Source organism: Somniosus microcephalus, chromosome 23, assembly GCF_052327205.1.
Source record: "Somniosus microcephalus isolate GS21.2 chromosome 23, FLI_Smic_1.0, whole genome shotgun sequence".
Lineage (NCBI taxonomy): Eukaryota > Metazoa > Chordata > Chondrichthyes > Squaliformes > Somniosidae > Somniosus > Somniosus microcephalus.
The window spans coordinates 18,457,510-18,482,161 of record NC_141009.1 but is presented as its reverse complement, the minus strand read 5'-3'; the positions used below and the strand labels follow the sequence as shown (position 1 = coordinate 18,482,161).

At 43.4% G+C, this 24,652-nt stretch overlaps 1 protein-coding gene across 5 annotated transcripts in view; it reads left to right on the top strand.

Moving 5' to 3' along the window:
- ddx31 (DEAD (Asp-Glu-Ala-Asp) box polypeptide 31) overlaps nucleotides 1-24,652 on the top strand; it is a 110,857-nt gene that overhangs the window by 5,957 nt on the left and 80,248 nt on the right. For 4 of the 5 annotated variants that reach the window (XM_085965531.1, XM_085965532.1, XM_085965530.1 and 1 more), the window contains exons 2-13: nucleotides 1,358-1,629; nucleotides 2,481-2,556; nucleotides 3,084-3,127; nucleotides 5,085-5,155; nucleotides 6,532-6,596; nucleotides 12,270-12,314; nucleotides 12,873-12,914; nucleotides 17,349-17,413; nucleotides 19,280-19,399; nucleotides 20,078-20,184; nucleotides 21,802-22,034; nucleotides 23,115-23,291. In XM_085965531.1, coding sequence (XP_085821657.1) covers nucleotides 1,358-1,629; nucleotides 2,481-2,556; nucleotides 3,084-3,127; nucleotides 5,085-5,155; nucleotides 6,532-6,596; nucleotides 12,270-12,314; nucleotides 12,873-12,914; nucleotides 17,349-17,413; nucleotides 19,280-19,399; nucleotides 20,078-20,184; nucleotides 21,802-22,034; nucleotides 23,115-23,291 — 1,317 coding nt within the window. The remainder of the gene's footprint in view (nucleotides 1-1,357; nucleotides 1,630-2,480; nucleotides 2,557-3,083; nucleotides 3,128-5,084; nucleotides 5,156-6,531; nucleotides 6,597-12,269; nucleotides 12,315-12,872; nucleotides 12,915-17,348; nucleotides 17,414-19,279; nucleotides 19,400-20,077; nucleotides 20,185-21,801; nucleotides 22,035-23,114; nucleotides 23,292-24,652) is intronic. The other variant, XM_085965533.1, reaches the window with a different exon arrangement.

Below are 24,652 nucleotides of genomic sequence, written 5' to 3'. Positions count from 1 at the left end.
GTAACACATCCGCCCACCTCTGCATTGGCACAGGTTAATGCTTGTCAAAAAATAAGAAAAATAACCGTTTCCTATTTTATGTAAACAGAAATTGGGGGAAAAATGGAACATTGAAGGACAGGCTCCTGATGTGGCTTAACATTTTACATGACTGGGGGAATCTGACCTGATGTAATATTTGCAACATTGTCACTCCTGTGTATGCGGTTCAGTCAGCTATGTAGACCATATTTTGTACCATTTTGTGTAACAAAACGTAAATGACTAATTCGGTAGGTATATTGTTTTTGGAGAGAAGAGTGGAGGGGAATCGCTTAATTCGCTTTTGAGAAGTTGGGCGTGGTAGTGTAGTGGTTATACTACTGAACCCAGATGCTTAGAGTTAAAATCCCACCATGGTAAGTTGTGAAATGGAATTCAATAAATCTGGTCATTTGTGGGCCACCACCAGAAAACGCAACCGTGAAAGTTGACAGATTGTCGTAAAAACCCAATATGTTCATCAGCATCCAGATGTCGATGAACATACTGGGTTTTTACAAGTCTGGCCTATGCGTGACTCTAGTCCACAAAAGTGGTTGGCTTTTAATGCCCTCTGAAGTGTCCTAGCCCACCACCACTTTCTCGGGGCAACAGGGAATGGGAATAAATGTGGCCACCACCACCTTTGGGCAGCTAGGATGGCCATTAAATGCAGCTTTGACAGCGTCGCTCACATCTCCAGGACACATCATTTTTAAAAACACACTTGATTGGGAACGGTATCAAAATGGATGACAGTTTGGGTAAAGATGATTTTTTTTAAAAATGCTCTTGATGACAGCATTGAGTATTCGAGGCCATATCCAGTATCATTAATCAGATGCAACACAGAACTGCCTCTGACATGAATCAGTCATTCATGAAAGAAAGACTTATGAAATAATACTGAACGGCCTACAGGTGGCGCTGTCCAGGGAGAGTATAAATACTCGGGCACGGGCCTAGCTTGCGCAGGACATTCTTAACATGAACTAGTGAAGGACAACTAGACTGCCATGTTGTAAAACAGTTGATTAAAGTTTTGTTTAACGCTTAGACCAAGTGCCTAGTAGTTTTCTTACGTCAGCCTCTACATTACCTGACAATATATCAAACTGAACCATTGAAGACATGATGCTGCCACAAACTCGATATTCTAACTTTTAGTCATGTAATTGGTATATAAAGTAATAAAGCAACCCTACCAACCCAAAAAGATTCATGGAGTTGCAGGAGAGGAGGGAGGGGTGCTCAGCATGTGAAAATGCAAAATCTTTTCTTTGCTATCAGGAGACTTTTTATTTCTAAGCTTTGACGTTTTCTCTACTGCTTTTAGAAACAGACGCAGCCCAATGGAGCAAAACATCGAATACAGGAGAGCTCCAGAAGTGACCCCTCTTTAAACCGACCAAACCAAACAATTCCTAATGCAAAAAGAAAATACAAGAATGGCGAGAAACAACCTGCCTCTGAACGGTTACCCAGCCTGGCTCCAAAGAGAAGGAAAGTCGAGGAAGAGCCAGTGGAGAATGAAGAGAAAAAGGGGGTGGATTCTGTCAAAACCTCTTCTTTATTTAGAAACAACCCTGAGATCCCAGAGATACAGAGGTAGGAGCTGAGCATAAAATAGGGATTTTGTTACAAAATGTACTTTCTGTGCTTTTTTTCTTCCCCAGAAAGACACTTCTCTTTACTTAGCCTTTTTAAGATGGAAAGTGGGACAGAGCGGACCAAGGCCTGCCCCCCTGATTCCCAGTACTATTGCTTCCTGATCAGCAAAAAAATATAAATGCAAGTCTTTCTTTCTTTTTCTTTAAAAGGATTCTTCCTGGAAAGTGTGTAGATGGTGGTGGGGGGAGGGGGAATTATGTGAGTACAAGGTTGTGCTTGGTTGTGATTCCCCAAATGGTTGAATAGTCTGCTGCCTGTCACTGGAATGGCCGTCGTTCATATAGCCCACATGATGAAAGGCCGTTGGACAGGTACTGAAGGGCTATATTGGCATCCATGGAACCATATCCCAGTATGAGTAAGCACCTTCACAAGAGAAGGGAAGAGCTTATTTTTGTTATTTTTCTTCCCATCCCTTTATGGAGTCTCCTAATCCAATTACCTTTCCCTGGCAGAGAAGCTGAGGCAGTGAATAAAATGGAAATGTGGAATAGTGGGAGAGAGAATCGGAAACAAAAAGATAATGGAAAACACATATAGCAAAATGGAAAAAAATAGGTATTTAACAGGTGATCAGAAATTCAAAAGAAAAATTACTTTCCTTGTGAATACTGTTTAGTACATGATTTTCAAATGGTCAGTTAGTCAATCTGAAAGCATAAACTAAATTGAATTCATCATTTAAAGCCAACTACTAGAGAATCATTTGCCTGCGAAAATCCGTGTGTGAATATTTTTATCTTTACAAGTTTTTTAATTTTTCTCACTTGTTCTGATTTTATTTTCAGACAGGCAGTGAAAACATTGAAGGAAAAGATTTTTACAACTAACTCTTTCAATGAGCTCGATCTCCATCCACACTTGGTGAGTAGAGGGTTTATTTCCCTTTGGTTATTCAACCATGAGGCTTGGAGTAGTGATGGACTAGAGTTGGACTGTTTGTTATCTGTGCGGGTACTTAATGTGTTGGTACTGGACCTATACTGACAACTGTAATTCTGATCTTGAGGTTTTAATTTCTAGTTTTATAGCATGTGATGGTAGGAAGCAAAATATGAACTGAAATGGACTGGTAATTTGGATAGCAGTCTCATCCTAGATCAGGTTTGGTATATTCGACCTGGAAAGTAAGGTAACCGGTTTGTTAATATAATTGGCCTGTGGACTGATTTTAAACTAGTACATGTATTTCTTCTGTCTTATTGAAGAGCAGCACGGGTACCACCAATTCGCAGGAGCTGCTGTATTTGGAGTTTGATTCGGTGATAATCCATAATTGGTTTGTGTGATGTTTGAGGACTGAGGGATTGAGGATCATTTTAAACTAAATTCACTGTGCAAAATTCATCATCCTCTTTGGTCAAAGACTCCTTTTCTACCTTATTATTCAGGTCTCCACACTCAACACTGTCCTGAAGCTCTCTAACATGACCAGGTAGGGCCCAGGACCCTTAATTTCTTTGTATTGCATTTTTTAAACCATGGTTATCATTTGAAGGTTTTACGGCATTGGAGATTCTTACCCATGCTCAATTGATATAACCCATGGACTCCATGTGCCTTTATCAGTTCAACAGGATCAGTCTTTGTGTTAGTTTCTGGAAGCTCATCTGACTATCCAGTGTTTTTCCTTTATCAGAATCTAGTGATAGCCTGAGAATACCAGACTGAGATTAGATAAACATATGTACTTACAGCCATAGATTTATACTTTCAGCGCATGAGGTTTTGGTTTCATGCAAAAGCATTATTATAGTTATAACTTAAAGCTTCCAATAATTAATTCAATATTGATTGTCCGTTATAGAATCATAGAATGATACAGCACAGAAAGAGGCTATTCGGCCCATCATGTCTGTGCCGGCTCTTTGGTAGAGCTACCCAATTAGTCCCATTTCCCCTGCTTTTTCTCCATAGCCTTGTAATTTTTTTCCCTTCAAGTATTTATTCAATTCCCTTTTGAAAGTTACAGTTGAATCTGCTTCTACCATCCTTTCAGGCAGCGCATTCCAGAGCACAACAACTCGCTACGTAAAAAATTGTTTCCTCGTGTCGACTTTGGTTCTTTTGCCAATCACCTTAAATCTGTGTCCTCTGGTTACCAACCCTTTTGCCATTGGAAACAGTTTCTCCTTATTAACTCTATCAAAACCCATTGCCTCCATTATCTGGATCTAAATATTTTTTTAATGTTGTATATTTTCTTGCCAGACTATAACTACTAATAAATTGTGTTGGCTTGATTCAGGTGGTAGCGCATTCACCTGTGGTTCAGAAGGTTGTGGGTTTGAGCATCTGCCAAGACTTGAGCTCATATTCTAGCTTGACCGAGAGAGTGATGTATAATCGGAGGTGTTGTCCTTGAGATGAGACACGAAACTAAAGTTCTATCAGCTATCTGTTTAGGAGGCTGTTCTAGCTGCCTTAGCACGATTTAAAGAGCAGGTAGTTCTCCTGCTATCATGGCCAGCATTCCTCCCTCAACCAATACCACCAGAAACAGATAAAATGGTCATTCATCTCATTGCTTTTTGTGGGACATTAGCAATGTAAAAAAATAGAAAGAAAGACTTGTATTTATATAGCGCCTTTCATGACCACCGGACGTCTCAAAGCGCTTTACAGACAATAAAGTACTTTTTTTTTTTTTTGAAGTGTAGCCACTGTTGTAATGTGGAAAATGCAGCAGCCAATTTGCACACAGCAAGCTCCCACAAACAGCAATGTGATAAATATTGACCAGGACACCAGGGATAACTTCCCTGCTGTTCTTCGAAATAGTGCCATGGGGATCTTTTACGTCCACCTGAGAGAGCAGACGGGACCTCGGTTTAATGTCTCACCCGAAAGACGGCACCTCCGACAGTGCAGCACTCCCTCAGCACTGCACTGGGAGGGTCAGCCTAGATTTGTGGGCTCAAGTCTCTGGAGTGGGTCTTGAACGCACAACCTTCAGAGGCGAGCGTGCTACCCACTGAGCCACAGCTTTCACTAACACTGACTCTGAGATGTAAAATTACATTAACAGCCACTGCACTCCAAAAAGAATCTCATCGTGTGAAGCACTTTTAGATGTTTTGCTGACATAGTAGGTGCAGTATAAATGCAAATTCTTCTTTTTACTATAATAAAAGCAGAAAATGCTGACAATGCACAGCAGGTCTGTCAGCATCAAAAACATTGTTTCCACCGTTTTCTGTTTTTACTTCAGATTTTCAGCATTTGCAATATTTTCCTTTCATCTGTTTCTATATGCGTAAGTGCACTGCTCAGCCAACTGTAAACCCCCACTGAATGACCGTAGGTGTTAAACTGAAGAAAGAGTATTTATTCTCCTCGGTTGATTTTAATAATAATCCTTCATAATCAGCTTTTTTTCCTTTTCCCTGAAGCATCCAGAAGCAAGCAATTCCAGTGCTGCTTGATGGGAAGGATGCTCTGGTACAATCACAGACTGGCTCAGGTATTTAATGTATAATACAATGTGTTATTACATAAGTTGCAGTAGTCAAATAAAACTTCAAAAGATAGCTACAAACAGCTGAAATATGATAAGTCAATAACACTAAGACGAGAGGAAGATGGTGTTCTGTAAAGAATGAAAGGGCTATAGCAATCCTGTAAAAGAGCTGAGGATTATCCTTTCACCGGCTGTGGCTCTTTGCTACGACACTGGGATTTGATTAGTTTGAAATAATGTTTCATTTGTCTAACTAACAATGAATTCATAAGCTTACTAAAATTTCCTATGAAATGACACCTGTTTAATATACATGTCTTTCATTGAATACCATGACATTTTGTTGGTAGAATAAAAATAATGATAGCGTTGTAAGCATGCTGAATGTCATCTGGAGTGCATTTTGTTTAAATATAATGTAGGACTCTGACAGCCAAAAGTGGAAAGGACCAGCGTAACATTACAGGCTATTCGTGTGATCATTGTGTATTCACTCATGATTGATCTCGGGGACTTTAAAGTGTGGATGCACACTTCTATATAAATAACAATTTGAGAATTTTGAATCATTAACACTGCGCTGCACAATTATGGAAACCTCCCATTATTACAGGAAACTTTCTGGTATCCGGCACTGACGGGACCGAGCTGTTGCCGTTCCATCAAAACTGCCGGAGAAACCAGCGCTAATGTTAAAACATACGGAGCTTCTGAGCTCTGTGTGAAGCAACAAACCATGTTGATTAGCAACAGCTTCAAAACAGTCGGCGTAGCTTGCAAGCGTCTCTGTAGCTAAGCAACAGCTTCAGCTAGACCTTGCAGAGCCACGACTGGAGAAAAAAAGCAACGAGAAGTAAAAAAACTTATCTGAACCGACTCCTGAATTTTGCCGGTGGATAGAGCTTTCCGGACATTTAACCTCCGGTTAAACGAAAGTTTCCTGTAGTGGGATGAAGGCCCTAGCATATGGTCAACTGAAATCGCCAACAAGTCTTTTCGGTGAGCTCTTGCACCAGTTCAACAGATCGGCATTTATCTTTGTTTCTGGGGGCTGTTCTGAATCAGCCAGCCATTACATAACTGTACAAGTTGAGTACTTGGTGCCGAGAGCTGTTAGTAAATCAGAGAAGATTAACAGAAAAAACATGTCAATTAAGCAACTCTAGTATGATAACCCTCCTGTGTATCTCTCTTAATTTAAAAAAACATTGTTCAATTTTACTTTTCAAAGGATAATGATTGAGCTGAATCAATTCATCTAACAAACCTGAAGCTATAATTATAGGTTTGGTTAATTAATGTGTAACAGCAGCTGATTATTGCAAAGGGGGAAGAAAACAGTGTCGCTTGTCCAATCTCATTTTGTCGTTTATATGCAGGCAAAACATTAGCATATGGTGTCCCTCTGGTCCAGTCCTTGCAGTCTGTTCAACCTAAAATCCAGGTAAGTGGTACTTGCCTGATGATCAGTAAATATTTGAGTGCTAACTGTTGCACAGCATCTTCGGTTTTATGTGCGAGGTGTGATCGGGTTCTAATTGGTTACATAGTGCAGCTGTACCCGAGATCTCCGCGCTCCTCTAATTCTGCCCTCTTGCGCACCCCTGATTATAATCGCTCAATCATTGGTGGCTGTGTCTTCTGCTGCCTAGGCCCTAAGCTCTGGAATTCCCTGCCTAAACCTCTCCGCCTCTCTACCTCTCCTCCTTTAAGATGTTCTTTCAAACCTACCTCTTTGACCAAGCTTTTGGTCACCTGCCCTAATTTCTCCTTATGTGGCGCGGTGTCAAATTTTTTGTCTTATAATACTCCTGTGAAGCGCCTTGGGACGTTTTACCACGTTAAAGGCGCTATATAAATACAAGTTGTTGTTGTACCTACTAAAATCCATGGAAAATTCCGGAAGTAAAACCTATGAAGAACGGTATGGTTGGCAACATTGATTACAACTGTTGGTGTGGTTTATTTTGTGGGTTGACAGTGGTCCTGTGCACAGAAGTGAAGGAGATTAACCTAGTCCTGCAGTTATTATAGTTGAACTTGAGATTGAACGAACAGGCAAATAATATTGACCAGGCTTCCGTATAACAATTGATTGCAACTGAATCCCACAACTACACCCTTCTGTAGGCTGCAGTAATATAGCTGACCAGGCTCCAAAGTACGAGATTATAATTCTCCATTCTCAAAGGCTGTACTTTAAACTGGGATCTGCGATCATAACATGATTGAGTTCAACGTGGCGTTTGAAAGGGAGAAATGCGAAACAGCTACTAAGATTCTAGGTTTAGGTAAGGCCGACTTCAACGGGATGAGGCAGAGACTGTCCAAAGTAAATTGGGCAAATCTGTTAATGGGTAAAACGATAGAAGATCAGTGGGAGCTGTTTAAAAAATAATTTAACATGATACAGAACCAGTTTATACCCCTAAGGGGCAAGAGCTCTACTTGTCAGACTAAAGAGGTAAGGGACATCATAAAACTAAAGGAAAGGGCATTCAAAAATGCAAAAAATAGCACAGATCCTGGCGAATGGGAAAGATACAAAGAACAGCGAAGGATCACAAAACAGATAGTAAGAGCTACAAAAAGGGAGTATGAAAAAAAACTTCCAAGGGATATCAATCAATATGAAGAATTTTTATAGTTACATTAGGAAAAAGAGGGTGGTCAGCAGCAATATTGGCCCCTTAAAAACTGAGTGGTGATATTGTCAGTGACAATGGGGAAATGGCGGACATGCTGAATAATTACTTTGCGTCAGTATTTACAGTAGAGGAAGAGGATAGCATGCCAGAAATCCAAAAGAAACTAATATTGAATCGGGGACAAGGACTCAATAAAATTAATGTAAGTAAAATAAAAATAATAAAGAAAATAATGGCACTAAAGAGTGACAAATCCCCAGAGCCAGATGGTTTCCATCCCAGGGTTTAAAGGAAGTAGGTGAGCACATTGCAGATGCCCTAACTCTAATCTTCCAAAGTTCTCTCGATTCACAACCGTCCCTTTAGATTGGAAAATTGCGCATGTCACTCTGCTTTTTACGAATGGCGAGAGAGGGAAACCAGGGAATTATAGACCAGTTAGCCTAACATCTGTTGTGGGTAAGTTACTAGAGTCTATAATTAAGGATAGGGTGACTGAACACCTCAAATTTTCAGTTGATCAGAGACAGCCAGCATGGATTTGTGAAAGGTAGGTCATGCCTGACAAACCTGATTGAATTTTTTGAAGAGGTAACTAAAGTAGTGGACAGGGGAATGTCTATGGATGTTATTTATATGGACTTCCAGAAGGCATTTGATAAAGCCCCACATAAGAGACTGTTAACTAAGGTAGAAGCCCACGGAATTGAGGGCAAATTATTGACCTGGTTAGGAAATTGGCTGAGCAGCAGGAGACAGAGAGTAGGAACAATGGGTAGGTACTCAAATTGGCAGGATGTGACTAGTGGTGTCCTGCAGGGATCTGTGTTGGGGCTTCAACTATTCACAATATTAATGACATAGATGATGGCAAAGAAAGTCATATATCCAAATTTGCCGATGATACAAAGATAGGCGGCACTGTAGGCAGTGTAGATGAAAGCATAAAATTGCAATGGGATATTGATAGATTAAGTGAATGGGCAAAATTGTGGCAAATGGATTTCAATGTAAGCAAATGTGAGGTCATCCACTTTGGACCTAAAAAGGATAGAACAGGGTACTTTCTAAATGGTAAAAAGCTAAAAACAGTGGATGTCCAAAGAGACTTGGGGGTTCAGGTACATAGATCATTAAAATGCCATGAACACGTACAGAAAATAATCAAAAAGGCTAATAGAATGCTGGCCTTTATATCTAGAGGATTAGAATACAAGGGGGTAGAAGTTATGCCGCAGCTGTACAAAACCCTGGTTAGACCACACCTGGAGTACTGTGGACCACTTTCCATACCTCAGGAGCCTACTGTCAACAAGGGCAGACGTCGACGGCGAAGTCCAACACCGCCTTCAGTGTGCCAGTGCAGCCTTCGGTCGCCTGAGGAAGAGAGTGTTTGAAGACCAGGACCTCAAACCCGGCACTAAGCTCATGGGCTACAGGGCAGCAGTGATACCTACCCTGCTGTATGCCTCAGAGACATGGACCATGTACAGCAGGCGCCTCAAAGCACTGGAGAGGTACCACCAACGCTGCCTCCGCAAGATCCTGCAAATCCATTGGCAGGATAGGCGCACCAACGTCGGTGTTCTTGCTCAGGCCAACATCCCCAGCATCGAAGCTCTGACCACGCTCAATCAGCTCCGATGGTCGGGTAACATTGTCTGCATGCCCGATACGAGACTCCCAAAACAAGCGCTCTACTCGGAGCTCCGGCACGGCAAGAGAGCCCCAGGTGGGCAGAGGAAACGCTTCAAGGACACCCTCAAAGCCTCCTTGAAAAAGTGTAACATCCCCACCGACACCTGAGAATTCCTGGCCCAAGACCGCACAAAGTGGAGGAGAAGCATCCGGGAAGGAGCCGAACACCTCGAGTCTCTTCGCCAGGAACAAGCAGAAGCCAAGCGCAAGGAGCGCACGTCAACCCAAGCACCCCACCCACCTGCCCCTTCAACCACCGTCTGCCCCACCTGTGACACAGACTGTAGGTCCCGCATTGGACTCATCAGTCACCTGATAACTCATTTTTAATGTGGAAGCAAGTCATCCTCGGTTCCAAGGGGCTGCCTAAGAAGAAGAAGAACTGTGAGCAGTTCTGGGCACCACACCTTGGGAAGGATATATTGGCCTTGGAGGGAGTGCAACGTAGATTTACCAGAAAGATACCCGGACTTCAAGGGTTAAGTTACAAGGCGAGATTACACAGGTTAGGGTTGTATTCCCGAGAATTTATAAGGTTAAAGGATGATCTGATTGAAGTTTTCAGGATATTAAGGGGAACAGATAGGGTAAATAGAGAGAAACTATTTCCGCTGGTTGGGGATTCCAGGTCTCGGGGGCATGGTCTAAAAATGAGAGCCAGAGCTTTCAGGAGTGAAATTAGGAAACACTTCTACCCACAAAGGGTGGTAGAAGTTTGGAACTCTCTACTGCAAATGGCAATTGATCCTAGATCAATTGTTAATTTTAAATCAGAGATTGATAGCTTTTTGTTAATCAAGGGTATTAAGGGATATGGGCCAAAGACGGGTATATGGAGTTAGGTCGCAGATCAGCCATGATCTCATTGAATGGCGGAACAAGCTCGCAGGGCTAAATGGCCTACTCCTGTTCTTATGTTCCATATGTCTACTCTGTTATTTAATGAAGCAGTTTCACAAGTTAGCTAGTGTGTGTGAGGCAGTAAAGGCTGACAGAAGTGCAGGAGAGTTTATGCTGCAAGCTGAATTGTTGAAACAGTAAAATAGGAAAGAATTTGACTGAACTGTGCAGCCTCTGCTTTTCAGTTTATAATTGTTCCTTTCTTCCCTCTCTTGCTCTATCTATCTTATCTAATATATCAATGAGCTACTCATTAAATTAAACTGGGATACTACATTTTGAAACATGGATTTTTTTGTTGCATTGTTGATTTGGTCTTTCATGAATTGAGAGGTCCTCCACTGCCCCCAACATTCAGCTCGTATACATGTTTATTTTGACAAGCTACACATATTTTCCATGTATGAAGTTTGTCAATAGATTTCCCACCTTGCCAGAACTGGCGGGCTGCAACAGGGCTCCCACTTGGTACGCACAGCTCACTGAAGGCGTGTTAATGAGGCCAGGGTTTCAAATGGCGCGCGCCACGTGCCAGCACTAATCTGGGGGCAGAGCAGCCGCTCCGCCAACTTCGCACCCATTTCGGGTGCTATTTGCAAATCGTCCCCATTGATTCTGTAAAGACAAACCATCTATCTTAAAAATGTGTCTGTGTGACAGTGCCACTAATACAGTAGTGATTCTGTATATTAATGTGATTGGTCCATATTAACCACATGACACCATTCAAATTCAGCTAAGTCCCCAGAACACCTGAGGCAGCCATTTTTCAAATGCCTACATTTTGTTTTTATTTTTCATTTTTTTAAATTAATTTTTAATGTTCATCCCTCTTCTTCCCAGCGACTATGTCCTGACATGCTCCACCTCTTACTATTGTCAACTAAACCCTCCTCTTTCCCTCTCCTCCGAGAACAGCTATAGGCTGAGATCCCAACTCGCTATATCCATCGTGATCTCTGTGCTCTGGCCGGCCCCGTCCTGACCTCTCCCTCTAATTGAACATCAATCCAACCTGGTGCCTTCCTACCTGCTTGACTCGAGGTGACATGTATTGTAGCAGCCAGTCTACAACTATCTCTTCCTAGTCCCCAGCCTGAAAACTCCCTCCCCAGCACTCTGAACAAAGGGACACTGCATGAGATTCTCCAGTATACTTACTTAAAAATGAAAGAAAATACATTTTTCTCCCCAAAGTTTTTTAATCCTCTGTATAATTAAAATATAATTTAATATGTTCTGAGACTCCAGTATCAATTTGAATTGGCCCCTGCCTTGGATTAGAGGACAGAGCTGATAAAACACGTGATGATAAAACACAGTGGGATCTTAACACTTGGTGGGTATGACTGAGCTGGTTGTACACCAAAGATGGAAGGAAGTTGGCTGTGCATTAAAAGGCTGATCTAGTTTACTATTGCAAAGAAACTTCTATTCAGTTCTTCACATAGCCATCAGTAGGTAATATAGACTAAATCTTTCGTAGACACTTTTTTAGTCCGTAACATCAATTGTAGATTAGTGGTTCGCAAATCTCCGTGTTCCTTACACACCTTTTTTCAGAGTTGTGTGTGTTGTTTAGTTTCCCCTGCTCTGGCTGAGGGCAGGCAGATGAAATAGGAGATGCAACAAAGCAATCTGGGCTAACGCCCTCCCTCCCTTCTTCAGAAGTGACTTCATCTGGTCAGGCGCTGTTTTACTCTGGGTGGGACAGCTAAGATCTGGCGCTCCTTCTGTACATGGAATCAACTAACATTTTGTCTGTGGAAAAATAAAATTGTCCATTGCATCCACTACCAAAAAATACTTCTTGTGGGGAAATAATGATACTCGGTCCCTTAAGTATTCTCTCTTTTGTTTCTGTTTCATAGCGCAGTGATGGACCATATGCTGTGGTCGTCGTTCCAACCAGAGAGGTATGCTATTTGCAACAAAAAAAAGGTGTAAAAGTTATAAATAATTTGTATTTAAATTTACTTGAGGATGGAATATATGGTATACATTTAAGTTTCCTCGCTCTGCATCAAGTACTACCAGGTCAGGTATCGCATGCACCAACGGTATCGCAAAGCCTGCTTTACTCTAGCCAGCAGTAAACCTGAACCCTAACCTCAGAACATCACCCTAATGCACAGCTGTGAACTGATCCCCACCTCTTGCATCTGCCTGAGTGAGATTGCCAATTGATGTCAAATACTCGGCAGTTTTAAGCTGTGTGCCTGCACCCACCAGGAACTGACTTCGCAGCCAGCAGAGAGAGAGGAGTTGTTCATGTCCTGCTGTGACATCTCATCCCAGAAGGATGGTGTGCTAACTCGAGAGTAACTGATGCTGTAACTGGGTATAACATGGAAAATTCTTTGATATCCAACACTGAACAAGAACAAATATGCACACATTAAAGAAAAGTAGGATGCAATTTGTAAAATCAGAGAAATGAAACATCAATATTTTGTTTACTCTCTCCTTGTCAGCTGGCCCTGCAAAGCTTTGATACCATACAGAAATTGATCAAGGTAAGAGTCTCGTCAGCAGTGAGAAATAATATTCCTTTCAAAATTGACTTTGTTGGAAATTTTCTTCAAAAGATGACACATAACATGACCTGGTTATGTGGCAATTAAGAGAGAGGGCCGTATTTTGCGACCCCCCACGGGTGCATACGAGGTACATACACACGCCCGTAGGGCCCGCGCAGTTCTGGGTTTAGGCATGCGAAGCGCATGCGCTAAAACCCAGAACTTGCGATTTGTCAAGAATCTTCTTGACAGATCCTCCGCATCCCCGGGAAAAGGGCTTCTGTGGGTGGAGAGTTGCGCTATTTGCCCAACTTCCGCTCGCTGAATGCCTGTGAAATTCTTACACCTGGTAACAGCAGGCGTAAGGCCAGCTTTTACCAGCATAAGAGTTTTAAAAAATAAAATGTTATCACTCATTTATACAATAAAAACCCTGTCCAATAAGGTAAGTTTATTTTTAGCCCCGTTAAAACATATACATTTTTCCTAAAAATTAAATTTTCGTTTAAAATATTTAATTAAATGGCATTTTAATTCATTTTAAGTATGTAATTAAAAAAAAATTATTTCATGTATTCGTGTATTTTTTAATTGATCCCCATTCATACTTATGGGAGTTCATACGTACAGAACTCCCATAAGTACGAATGGGGATTCCCTTCTTTTATTGGTTGGGCCGGCCCACGTGATCTCAGGGGCGCTTACAAACCGCCTGCGCCCCTGGGATATATGGGGCTCTGCCCCGCGCGTACCCGGAGAGGCCCAGGATCGCAAGCCTCCGTATCTCCCGGGCCACCAGGTACATTTGTAGATTTTTTTTTTTTTTTTACAGGTCGGAGGCATCCGCTCGCGGGAAGCCTCCGATCGCATTTTCAGGCCCTGTATAGCGTTTTAGAAAGTACCAGAGTGAGGGGGGGGACTGAAAAAAGGGAGTCATCTGTCATTCAGGTATATGTTGTGGGTTGTATCTCCATACTAAGCCCATCTCCACCTACTTTTAAAGTTTTATTACAGACCGTAAGCTGACTGCACTTGAATTCAGCCATACCAGTGAAGTACCATTGGCTGGTGGTACAGCTGAATCATCCTACAATGGATAATAGGCGAAGAAAATCTGTCCTTGCATTATTTTTCTTCTATAACCATCATGTTATAATTTATCTTTTATCTGGTTAATTGGCTGTGTCTTTATTGATGTAAATAGGTCGCTCTCAGTACCCATGAAAATTATTATGGAAACAGTAATGGCTGTTTCCATGATGATTTTCATGGGCACATCTGACATCAGTGTGATATTCGGAACAATTGCAGGTCCCCCGATGGCTTAATAGATCAATGTACTACCCAATGAGGTACTTAGCCAAACAGACCACCAAAATTTCAAGTTTGATCCATGGGCTATTTGGCTTGGCTGCTTTCAACCAGGGCAGCAATTGGGGCATTATTAAAGTCATTGAATCATAGAAACTTACAGCACCGAAGGAGGCCATTCGGCCCGTCGTGCCTGTGCTGGCTCTTTGAAAGAGCAGTCGTGCTTAGTCCCACGTTCCCCCGCTTTTTGTCCGTAACCCTGTAAGTTCCTCATGTACCTGTCCAACTCCCTTTTAAAATAATTTATGGAATCCAGATCCCGACAACTCCTCTGAGTGAAAACATTTCTCCTCATCTCCTTTCTAGGTCTTTTGCCAATAATTTTGAATCTATGACCTCCAGTTATTGACCCATTTGCCAGAGGGAATAATTTTTCTCTCTCTACTCTATCAAAACCTTCCATCATCTTGAAAACCTCCTGCTAGGTCACCTCTTAACCTTCTCTGTTCCAAAGAGAACAGTCCTAACTTTTCCAACCTCTCCTCATAACTGAAGCCCCTCATTCCTGGTAACATCCTGATAAACCTCTTCTACCCTTTCTATGGCCTTTACACCTTTCCTGAAGTGTGGTGCCTGGAATTGTCCACAATACTCCAGCTGAGGCCTAACCAGTGATTTATAAAGTTCTAGCAATGATCTCTTTGCTTTTATATTCTATTCCTAGAACCATCTAGTATATCCTTTCTATTTAAAACTGTAACATTATCCTTAATACTGCCATGCTCCCTCCTCTTTTTTCCTTCTCTATCATTCCTGAATACTTGGGGCTAGAAATTCAGTGGGCTTTGCGCCCAGTTACCGCCCAAATAGGGTTTCTGCGCCAGTGTAAGAGGGTGCGCTGATATTCAGCGCTGCGGTAATGGCGGCGGTAGCCGGTAGCGCTGCGCCGACACCGATGACGTCATCGGTGTGCGCAGTGCCCCGGTTCCGCCCCGCTTCCGGCCCAAACCCCATATTTAGTTGCGGCCGCCTCTTCTGCAGCGGCCGCAAACAGCGATTCAAAAACGTGGCCGTACTGCTGCGCTACTGGGGCGCTTTAAGGTGGAGGTGCGGCCGGCCGCTTTTTCGGCGGCCGCCTGCCCGCACCTCCTTCCCCGGCCTCCTCCACCCCCCCCCCCCCCCCCACCGCGGCATTGCCGGCTGCTTTCCGCGAGCCCGGCACTTCTCCGTGGTGCCGGGCTCATTTGCCGGCACAATCCAGCGGCGATCTCGCTGTTGCAGGCACCTCCCCCTTAAGAGAAGGAGGAGGCCTGCAGTACCGCAGCCTGCCGCTCTGCAGCGGGTGGCGCAGCGGGGCCTACAGCGCAGAAATTCAGTTTCAGCGCCCCAAGCGGGGGCGGGCACACCCTGGAATAGCGCCCGGTTCCGACTTGGGGCGCAAAAGCCGAATATCTGACGGGCGCACCTGGCTCCGCGCGCAGCGCTAACTTTTGGGCGTTAGCCTGCTGGCGGGCCTTAACTGAATTTCTAGGCCTTGGTAACCAAGAATATTAAGAATTAATTCCTGGTCTTGTTTGAGCCATGTCTCTGTTAATGCAACCACATCATAATCACATGTAGCAATTTGTGCCTGCGGCTCACCAACCTTATTAGTTACACTACGGACATTGATGTACATACAATTTAATATCTCCCTCGTCATTTTTGCTATTTTCCTCATTCTGGTCCCTGCAATTTTTGGGATATTTCTAATTTTACTGCTGTTTTTATCTCTCTGTCCTCTGATTTCATTTCTGCTAATCCCCCCTGCTAATTGACTTCAGTACCCTCCACCCTGGGCTAAGCAGGAGAAAAAGGTCAGGCAGGCTTCATAGGAACAGGAGTAGGCCGTTTAGCCGCAACACCCCCAACCCGAGCCTGTTCCACCATTCACAGAATCACAGAAACCCCACAGCGCAGATAGAGGCCATTTCGGCCCATCGAGCCTGCACCGCACATATCCCACCCGATCCCCGTAACCCCTACACCAACACATGTCCCACCCTATCCCCGTAACCCCACGTATTTAATCCCCCTAACCCTAAGGGTCAATTTATCATAGCCAATCAACCTAACCCGCACATCTTTGGACTGTGGGAGGAAACCGGAGCACCCGGAGGAAACCCACGCAAACACGGGGAGAATGTGCAAACTCCACACAGACAGTCACCCGAGGCCGGATTCGAACCCGGGTCCCTGGCGCTGTGAGGCAATAGTGCTGATCTGTGACCTAACTCCATATACCTGCCTTTGCCCCATAGTTTTCCAATGCCCTGAAATGGAAAAGTTTCTATGTGTTGACATGTCAGTCCCAGGTGTAGTGCTTGATGACACTTGTAACACTCACTATCTAGGCTCACAAGTGAAGAATGGACATTTGTGAATGGCCTCTGGAGTGTGTGGAGCCCTTGAGAGGAGGGGATAAAATTGGTGGGGTGGGGAGAGGTAACAGGATTTAGAAACCTAGAACCATAGAGATATGCAGCACAGGAGGCCATTCAGCCCATCATGTCTGTGCTAGCTCTTTGCTAGAGCAATCCAAAACTAATCTCACTGCCCCACGTTTTCCCATTAGCTCTGTAACTTTCTCTGCTTCAAATATTGATTGAGTTTTCCCTTAAAATATGCAATGGTCAACCACTCCCTGAAGCAAAGAATTCTGTGCCCAACAACCTTCAGTGTAAGGATATTTCTTCTAACTCCTCTCCCCACTCTCGGTGACAATTTTAATTTGATGATCCTTCATTACCGACTCCCCGAACAGAGGAAATGGTCTTTCCCTATTCAGTCTATCAAAACCCTTAATAATAAAAAAAAACTCTATTAAATCTCCACCTTAGCCTTTGCTGCTCCAGTGGAAATAGTCCCAATAGCTCAAGTGTCTTTTCCTTAACTTTCCTTAGTATGGCACACATTAGTCTAACTGGCTTAACCAATGTCTGTACAAATTTATCATTACTTCTTTAATTTTGTACTCTATGCCACTATTTATAAAACCAATGCCAGTGAAGTGGACAAGTACAGATTGTACAGTTCGTCTTTTTATTTGAGCAGTTACGTCACTTTCTTATTACTCAATAGCCATTTACTTGGATTGTACCAGGAGTGCTGATGGGAGGAGAAAAACGAAAATCTGAGAAAGCCAGGTATGTCCAGCCCGGTCGGGCGAAGTGAATAGAGAAAGCAAAACAAACATGAACTTGCTGAGTAAAGCACAGTTTTCGGATCCTATTTCAAAGGTGTTGATGGTAAAATTGGTATGGCTAATTAAGAGCCGGCACAGGCACAATGGGCCGAATGGCCTCCTCCTCGGCTGTATGATTCCAACAGTAACTAACGTGTCTCAACTCATTAGTTGAGTTAACTATTTTCACATTTGACTCCTGTCCTTGATTAGCAGTTATTAGAAATATATTTCATTAGGAATAGAGAATTTGTAGAATTAAAGAAACAGTCACACATTTGCAGTAAATGTGCTAGATCTCACCCCCTCTTTATAACGCTTTGGCCTAGAAATTGGGTTGAGGCGCCAAGTTCGCCTGGGCGCTGTTTTTTGCGCAGCGTTCGAAGCTGTAGCGATCGTCAGAAATTCAGTTGAAGTGCCCCTAGAGGGAGATGGGGCGAGGCTCGAGGCGCTCCACGTCCCTCTTAGGGTGCTGAAACTGAATACTGCAGGCCTTCCTCCCACTGTTAAGGGGGAGGGGCCTGCACCAGCGCGAACCCCGATCGCGAGTGCCGGCAAAAGAGCCTGGCACCAAGGAGAAGTGCCGGGCTCTCAGGAAACAGCTGGCAATGCCGCGGGGGGGGGACCAGGAGGCCGGGGACGGAGGTGCTGGCAGGCGGCCGCCGAAAAAGCGGCCGCCCCGCACCTCCACCTTAATTTGCGCCTCTGCTGGCGCAGCAAGGCCCCGTGAACCGGGCGCGGGTAGCGAACGGCGCTACAGCGGCGTTCGCTACCAAATATCGCGTTCGGGGCGCGAATGGGGCGCTGCGCACACCGATGATGTCATCGGTGGCGGCGCAGCGCAAATGGCTAACGCCACCATTAGCGCCCCTGCTGAATATCGCGGGAAGTGCAGCCAGTGGCGCTACAGCCACTGCCTGCCTCTTTAGGTGCTAACAGGTGGCGCTACTCACCCAATTTTTCCCCCTTTGTGTTGTAACCCTGTCATGGCACTGCTAGAATGGGGTTGCCACCTTTTTCTATTGAAGCTAATTTCTTGCTCAGTTATTGGACATTCACAATAGCACCCCATTAAATGAAGAAAATTGTCGGCCTTGTGAGGTGTGTTCTAATGAGGCTAGAGCATCAAAAACTGCAACCTTAAGGTACTTAAAGAAAGCAGTACCACAGAGTAAAAAGAGCAAGTTGATCATTTATTGGCATTTTGGAGATTCATTTTCCACATAGAAAATGACTCCTTTATTCAAGTAAATGGCTTCTTTATGGAATGAGTTAAACATGATGCAGTACAATATTATAAGTGGTATATGTAAAAGTGTACATGTGCGCATGTAACATGAAATTGTTCTACATTGTTGTGTCAGAATATTGTTGCATTTTTATTGTAGGAGGTGTACTGTCAGCTGGACCCACTTCTTGCAGTCAAAAGATTATGGGTTCAAGTCCCATTCCTAGACTTGAGCATGACACCTCAGTGCAGCACTGAGGGACTGCAGCATTGTCAGAGGTGCCGTCCTTCAGATGAGATGTTCAACCCCGGCTCTGTCTGCCAGTTCCAGTGATCCAGGTGGACATTAAAAGATCCCATAGCCGTATTTGAAGAAAATCAAATAATTCTCCCCACGTCCTCCTCAACATTCCTCCCTCAACAGTACTCAAAACAGATTAACTGGTTATTTTCATTGTAGAATCTTGCCGTGCGCAAAATAGTTGCTGGTTTTGCCTATGTAACAGTCAAAGTAATTCACTGTGTGTGCAGTGCTTCGAAGTATCTGAGGCTATATAAATGCAAATTTCTCTTTTTAAGATTTGTGTTTTCTTGTTCCAGGTTACGTAAAGGTATAAATATTCTTATATCAACTCCCGGGCGACTGGTGGACCACATAAAAAACACAAAGAATATTTGTTTTACCCGTGTGCGATGGCTTGTTATTGATGAAGCTGACAGGTAAATGAGTGTGTGTTTCAGTAAAGGTAGGCAAGATTTTTCTAACCCGTGGCTGAGTGAGGTTTGAGTTTCTGCGTTAAACTAAAATCGGGTTTCAAATTCGCGCGCTCCGCACCATCCTGTACAATTCCTTGTCTGAAATGGTGGTTAAGAGACCTGATGCCAGCCCTGTGCCAGTATAACCTGTCATAAGGAGATTTGTCAAGTTGTGTTCTTAGATTGGGAAGAGCATCTGAATCCCTGTCTTCCTTTCTTTCTGGCACCTGTAGCATTATAAGATAACAGGAATAACCTGCCTGCTGATGTTTGCCACAGTAGAACTATACAGCTATAATTAAAGGTTTTTTTTCTATTTCTGCAATAATGTTTTGTAACCACTAGATGTCTCTATTGTACTTTACAGTGCCTCACCACAACAAACTGGAGAAAAGCATTTTTGTGGAGGGAGGTGGGGCAGCCTAATTATGTCAATTGAACTGAGGGAGGTTGCAAACTAATTTTCAGTCATGATGCTTTGAATTTCTGGGCCTTACTTGCAGTCTTAACTAATGTCTGGTCTTCAGGAGTACCATTGGGCTCCATCTTAACATCAAGTCATTTAATATCTTAGTGAGACCACAAAAAATAATTCTTATAAAGAACAATATTTGTGATGTCTTTTTTTCTCTCTCTGAACAGATTGCTGGACCTGGGTTTTGAGAAGGATATCACTGTGATACTGAATGCTCTAAATGCAGCACATGAGAAAAGGCAAAACATTCTCCTGTCTGCCACCCTAACAGATGGTGAGGCTTTGGTTCCTGGTGAATAAATACGTAATTTCTTTAAAAGGGGGGGGGGGGGGGGGGTTCTATTCTGCTGTTGTACAGCCATTAAAACACCAGCCTCCGATGCTAGCTTTAGTCCCAGGACTGCTTGAGATTTGAATCTGCCAACCACACATTATGAATTTTGCTTCTTTCCTGGCCGCTGGGTCATAATCCTGGAAATCCCTACCTAACCGCATTATGGGAGTACCTTCAGCACATGAACTGCAGCAGTTCAAGAAGAAGGCTCACCACCACCACCTTCTCAACGGCAACTAGGGATGGGCAATAAATGCTGACCTTGCTAGTGACGCCAAAATCTCCAGAATGAATAAAAATAAATTTCAGTCTTTGGGACGGACCAGATGGACTGCAGGGTCTTTTCCATAGTAAACATAGAAGATAGGAGCAGGAGTAGGCCATTCGGCCCCTCGAGCCTGCTCCGCCATTCGATGAGATCATGGCTGATCATCCAAACTCAGTACCCCGTACCTGCCTTCTCCCCATATCCCTTGATATCTTTAGCTCTAAGAAATATATCTAACTCCTTCTTGAATATATTTAAAGACTTGGCCTCAACCGCCTTCTGTGGTAGAGAATTCCACAGGTTCACCACTCTCTGGGTGAAGAAATTCTTCCTCATCTCTGTCCTAAATGGCTTATCCCTTATCTTTAGACTATGACCCCTGGTTCTGGACTCTCCGACCATCGGGAACATTCTACCTGCATCTAGTTTGTCCAGACCTGTCAGAATTTTATAAGTTTCGATGAGATCCCCTCTCATTCTTCTAAACTCCAACGAGTATAAGCCCAATCGACCCAATCTCTCCTCATACGTCATTCCTGCCATCCCAGGGATCAGCCTTGTTAATCTTCGCTGAACTCCTTCCATGGCAAGAACATCCTTCCTCAGATAAGGTGACCAAAACTGCACGCAGTACTCAAGGTGTGGTCTCACCAAGGCCCTGTACAACTGCAGCAGGACATCCTTGCTCCTGTACTCAAACCCTTTTGCTATGAAGGCCAACATACCATTTGCCTTCTTCAGCGCCTGCTGCACTTGCATGCTTACCTTCAGCGACTGGTGCACAAGGACACCCAGGTCTCGTTGCACTTCCCCTTCTCCCAATCTATTGCCATTCAGATAATAGTCTGCCTTTCTGTTTTTGACACCAAAGTGGATAACCTCACATTTATCCATGCTATATTGCATCTGCCACGCTTCTGCCCAATCACCCAACCTTGTAGTCTTGGACTTTCCTACAAGAAACACACCAACAGCAGTGTATGGTGAAATCTATTAAAATGTCATATGACTCTCCACAGTGCCTTTGGTTGTAAAAGCTTTATGTTAAACCAAAATTAATGAATTAAAAAAATCCAGGCTGAAGCTGAATGAAAGTTATTGGAGTATAATTCTGTTCAGCTCTAGGCTGCTATTGTTTTTAGTACAGTATTTTCAGGCACTGTGCAGGCCTCCTTTGCCTCCTCCGTTCAAAAATTTTATTTGGCAATGTTAATGGAATTGTGCACATCACAAATAATCTAAAACAAAGGTGAACATTTTCTTCTAAACGCTCTGTGTTTCTACCCCAGGAGTGAATCGATTAGCTGGGATCAGTTTAAGAGAGCCAGTCAATATACACATCACAGAAGCAAACCAGTCCAATCCTGCATTCGCGACAAAAGGGGTGAAGACCGAGCAAGAGAATATCAAGAAAGATTCAGAATGCTATTCAATTCCAGAACAACTTCAACAGTTTATGGTGCTGGTTCCCAGCAAACTGCGTCTAGTTACGCTTTCAGCATTCATACTCCAAAAATGCAAAGTAAGAAATGACTCCGAATATGGTTGTGTAGTGATTATGTTACTGGACTAGTAATTCAGAAGCTTGGACTAATGATCATAGAATCATAGAAATTTACAGCACAGAAGGAGGCCATTCGGCCCATCGTGTCTGTGCCGGTTGAAAAAGAGCTAGCCAGCCTAATCCCACTTTCCAGCTCCTGCTCTGTAGCCATGTAGGTTACGGCACTTCAAGTGCATATCCAGGTACTTTTTAAAATGTAATGAGAGTTTCTGTCTCCACCACCCTTTCAGGATGTGAGTTCCAGACCCCCACCACCCTCTGGGTGAAAAAAATTCTCCTCAACTCCCCATTAATCCTACCACTTACTTTAAATCTGTGCCCACTGGTTATTGGCCTCCCTGCTGAGGGAAATAGGTCCTTCCTATCCACTATATCTAGGCCCCTCATAATGTTATACACCTCAATTAAATCTCCCCATAGCCATCTCTGTTCCAAGGAAAATAACCCCAGCCTTTACAGTCTTTCCTCATAGCTAAAATTCTCCAGTCCTGGCATCATCCTCGTAAATCTCCTCTGTACCCTCTCTAGTGCAATCACATCTTTCCTGTAATGTGGTGGCCAGAACTGCACGCAGTACTCTAGCTGTGGCCTAACTAGTGTTTCATACAGTTCTAGCATAACCTCCCTGGTCTTATATTCTATGCCTTGGTAATAAAGGAAAGTATCCCGTATGCCTTCTCAACCACCTTATCTACCCGTCCTGCTGCCTTCAGGGATCTGTGAACATGCACTCCAAGGTCTCTCTGTTCCTCTGATCAAGAGTTCAGATCCCACCATGACAGTTTGAGAATTTGAATTCAGTTGGCGTGTGGGCATTAAAAAGAGAATTATTGTCTTGCATTTCGTTTATTTTGTCCAGTATAACACAGACTAAACTAAGACTCAATCCTAAGACTGTTCCTCCTAAGAACAAAAGACCATTCATTGTTGCATTTCCTTGTGTAGTATTTCCACTCCTAACAATTGTGAACGATTAATGGGAACTACTTTTACTTCCGACCCTGCCACATATCTGATAATTCTTTCTATTCTTTCCAGTTTGAAAGGAATCAGAAAATGATCATATTTTTCTCCAGTTGTGAGTCTGTGGAATTTCACTACACCATTTTCACACACGCCCTTGCTCCATATTCCGACAGCAAGAAGCTAAAACAATTACCTTTCTCAGCTTGTAAGATGCTGTTTCTGCGATTGCATGGGAACATGGAACAGGAGGTGAGTGTGCTTTTAGTTGTGTGTTGATGCTTGAAGGAACTGACCCCTGACATTAGGAAATGATTTTCCTTTTGCCTCCTTCGATTCCCCACTATCCAACACCACTCGGTAACCCTGGCAGTTTCCACAACCTCTGCATGTGCTACTCTTGAAACAGCTGCTAAGAGGTGTGTAGGACTGCCATGGTTGATTCTACTATTTATCACCCAGACTCTGTGGGTGAGATCAGAAACTCTCTGTGTGGGGAACTGCAGGGAAGAAGCACCATGGTACAGCATGCAATGTGCCTCAGCAGGTCGCCAGACAGCCATTGGATCTCGCTTAAATGGTTGCAGAAACTCCCCAGTCGATGAGACTTGCTGGTTCTTGGCTAGGCTGTTCGAGGGTATACCTTGGAGTATTGCAGAGCTCTGTCTCTGACAGGTGAAGAAAATCACTGTGGGAGGAAGGGGATGTGGAACCGTCCTATCCCACAAGCCAGGAAGTTTTATTTTTAAGTTGCCATTATTACTGCAGCCTGTGTAAGAACCTATAGTATGGCTTTCAACTGTGTGGCATTCAACACTCCTAGATGTGACCCGAGACATTTCTATTTCAACTGTGCTCTGAGGACCAGAGTTTTTGGCAGCATTTGTAGCCTTATCATTTGGGAAAACTCAAATGGTTGCTTATGAATGTGGCTGCCCATGGGCAATTACATTAAAAAAAAAACACCACCACAAATGTTCCAGGGTAATCAGCATTTAAAATCCTGAGATTTCCAACCAGGAAGTGCAAGTTAAAATCCTAGCCATTGACTAACTGTTAGCGAGTCAAATAGTCAATGTAAGGGAGGAAGGGAAAACTGGCTGGTGAATGGTCCATACCTGCATTACTGGAACAAAACTGCCCTACCTCTGACTGAGGAAGATAGTGTGGATATGGAGAAAGGAGAAAATAGTTTGTTTTTTTAGGAAAACGAACCTGCGCTGATAGCTTTGATGCCCATTGTAGTTATTGCAGTTCATGAGTCAGAGCAGGCTGGGTATGTAGGCCGCACACACCCTGACCAGCTGTTATCTAGCAACGCAAAGATTAAGTGGATGGGTGTCAGGGGAGGAATTTTAATGTTTATTACCTTGAGTATAATTAGTGCATTATGTCTTCAAATTAGAGCTTCAGTGGAGTTAAGTAGCATACCCCATATGGCACTGCTGAGTGGATGCACGGCTGCATTTCAGATACAGTGAGATTCCTCTTACTGTCATTGTCTGCTGTCACTTGCTGCTTACCGATACTTATTTCTAAGTTGCCCAATCTTTTCAATCTACCCCCATTACCAGAAGAATGTCATCGTCATTTCCATGCATTGGATTTTTTTT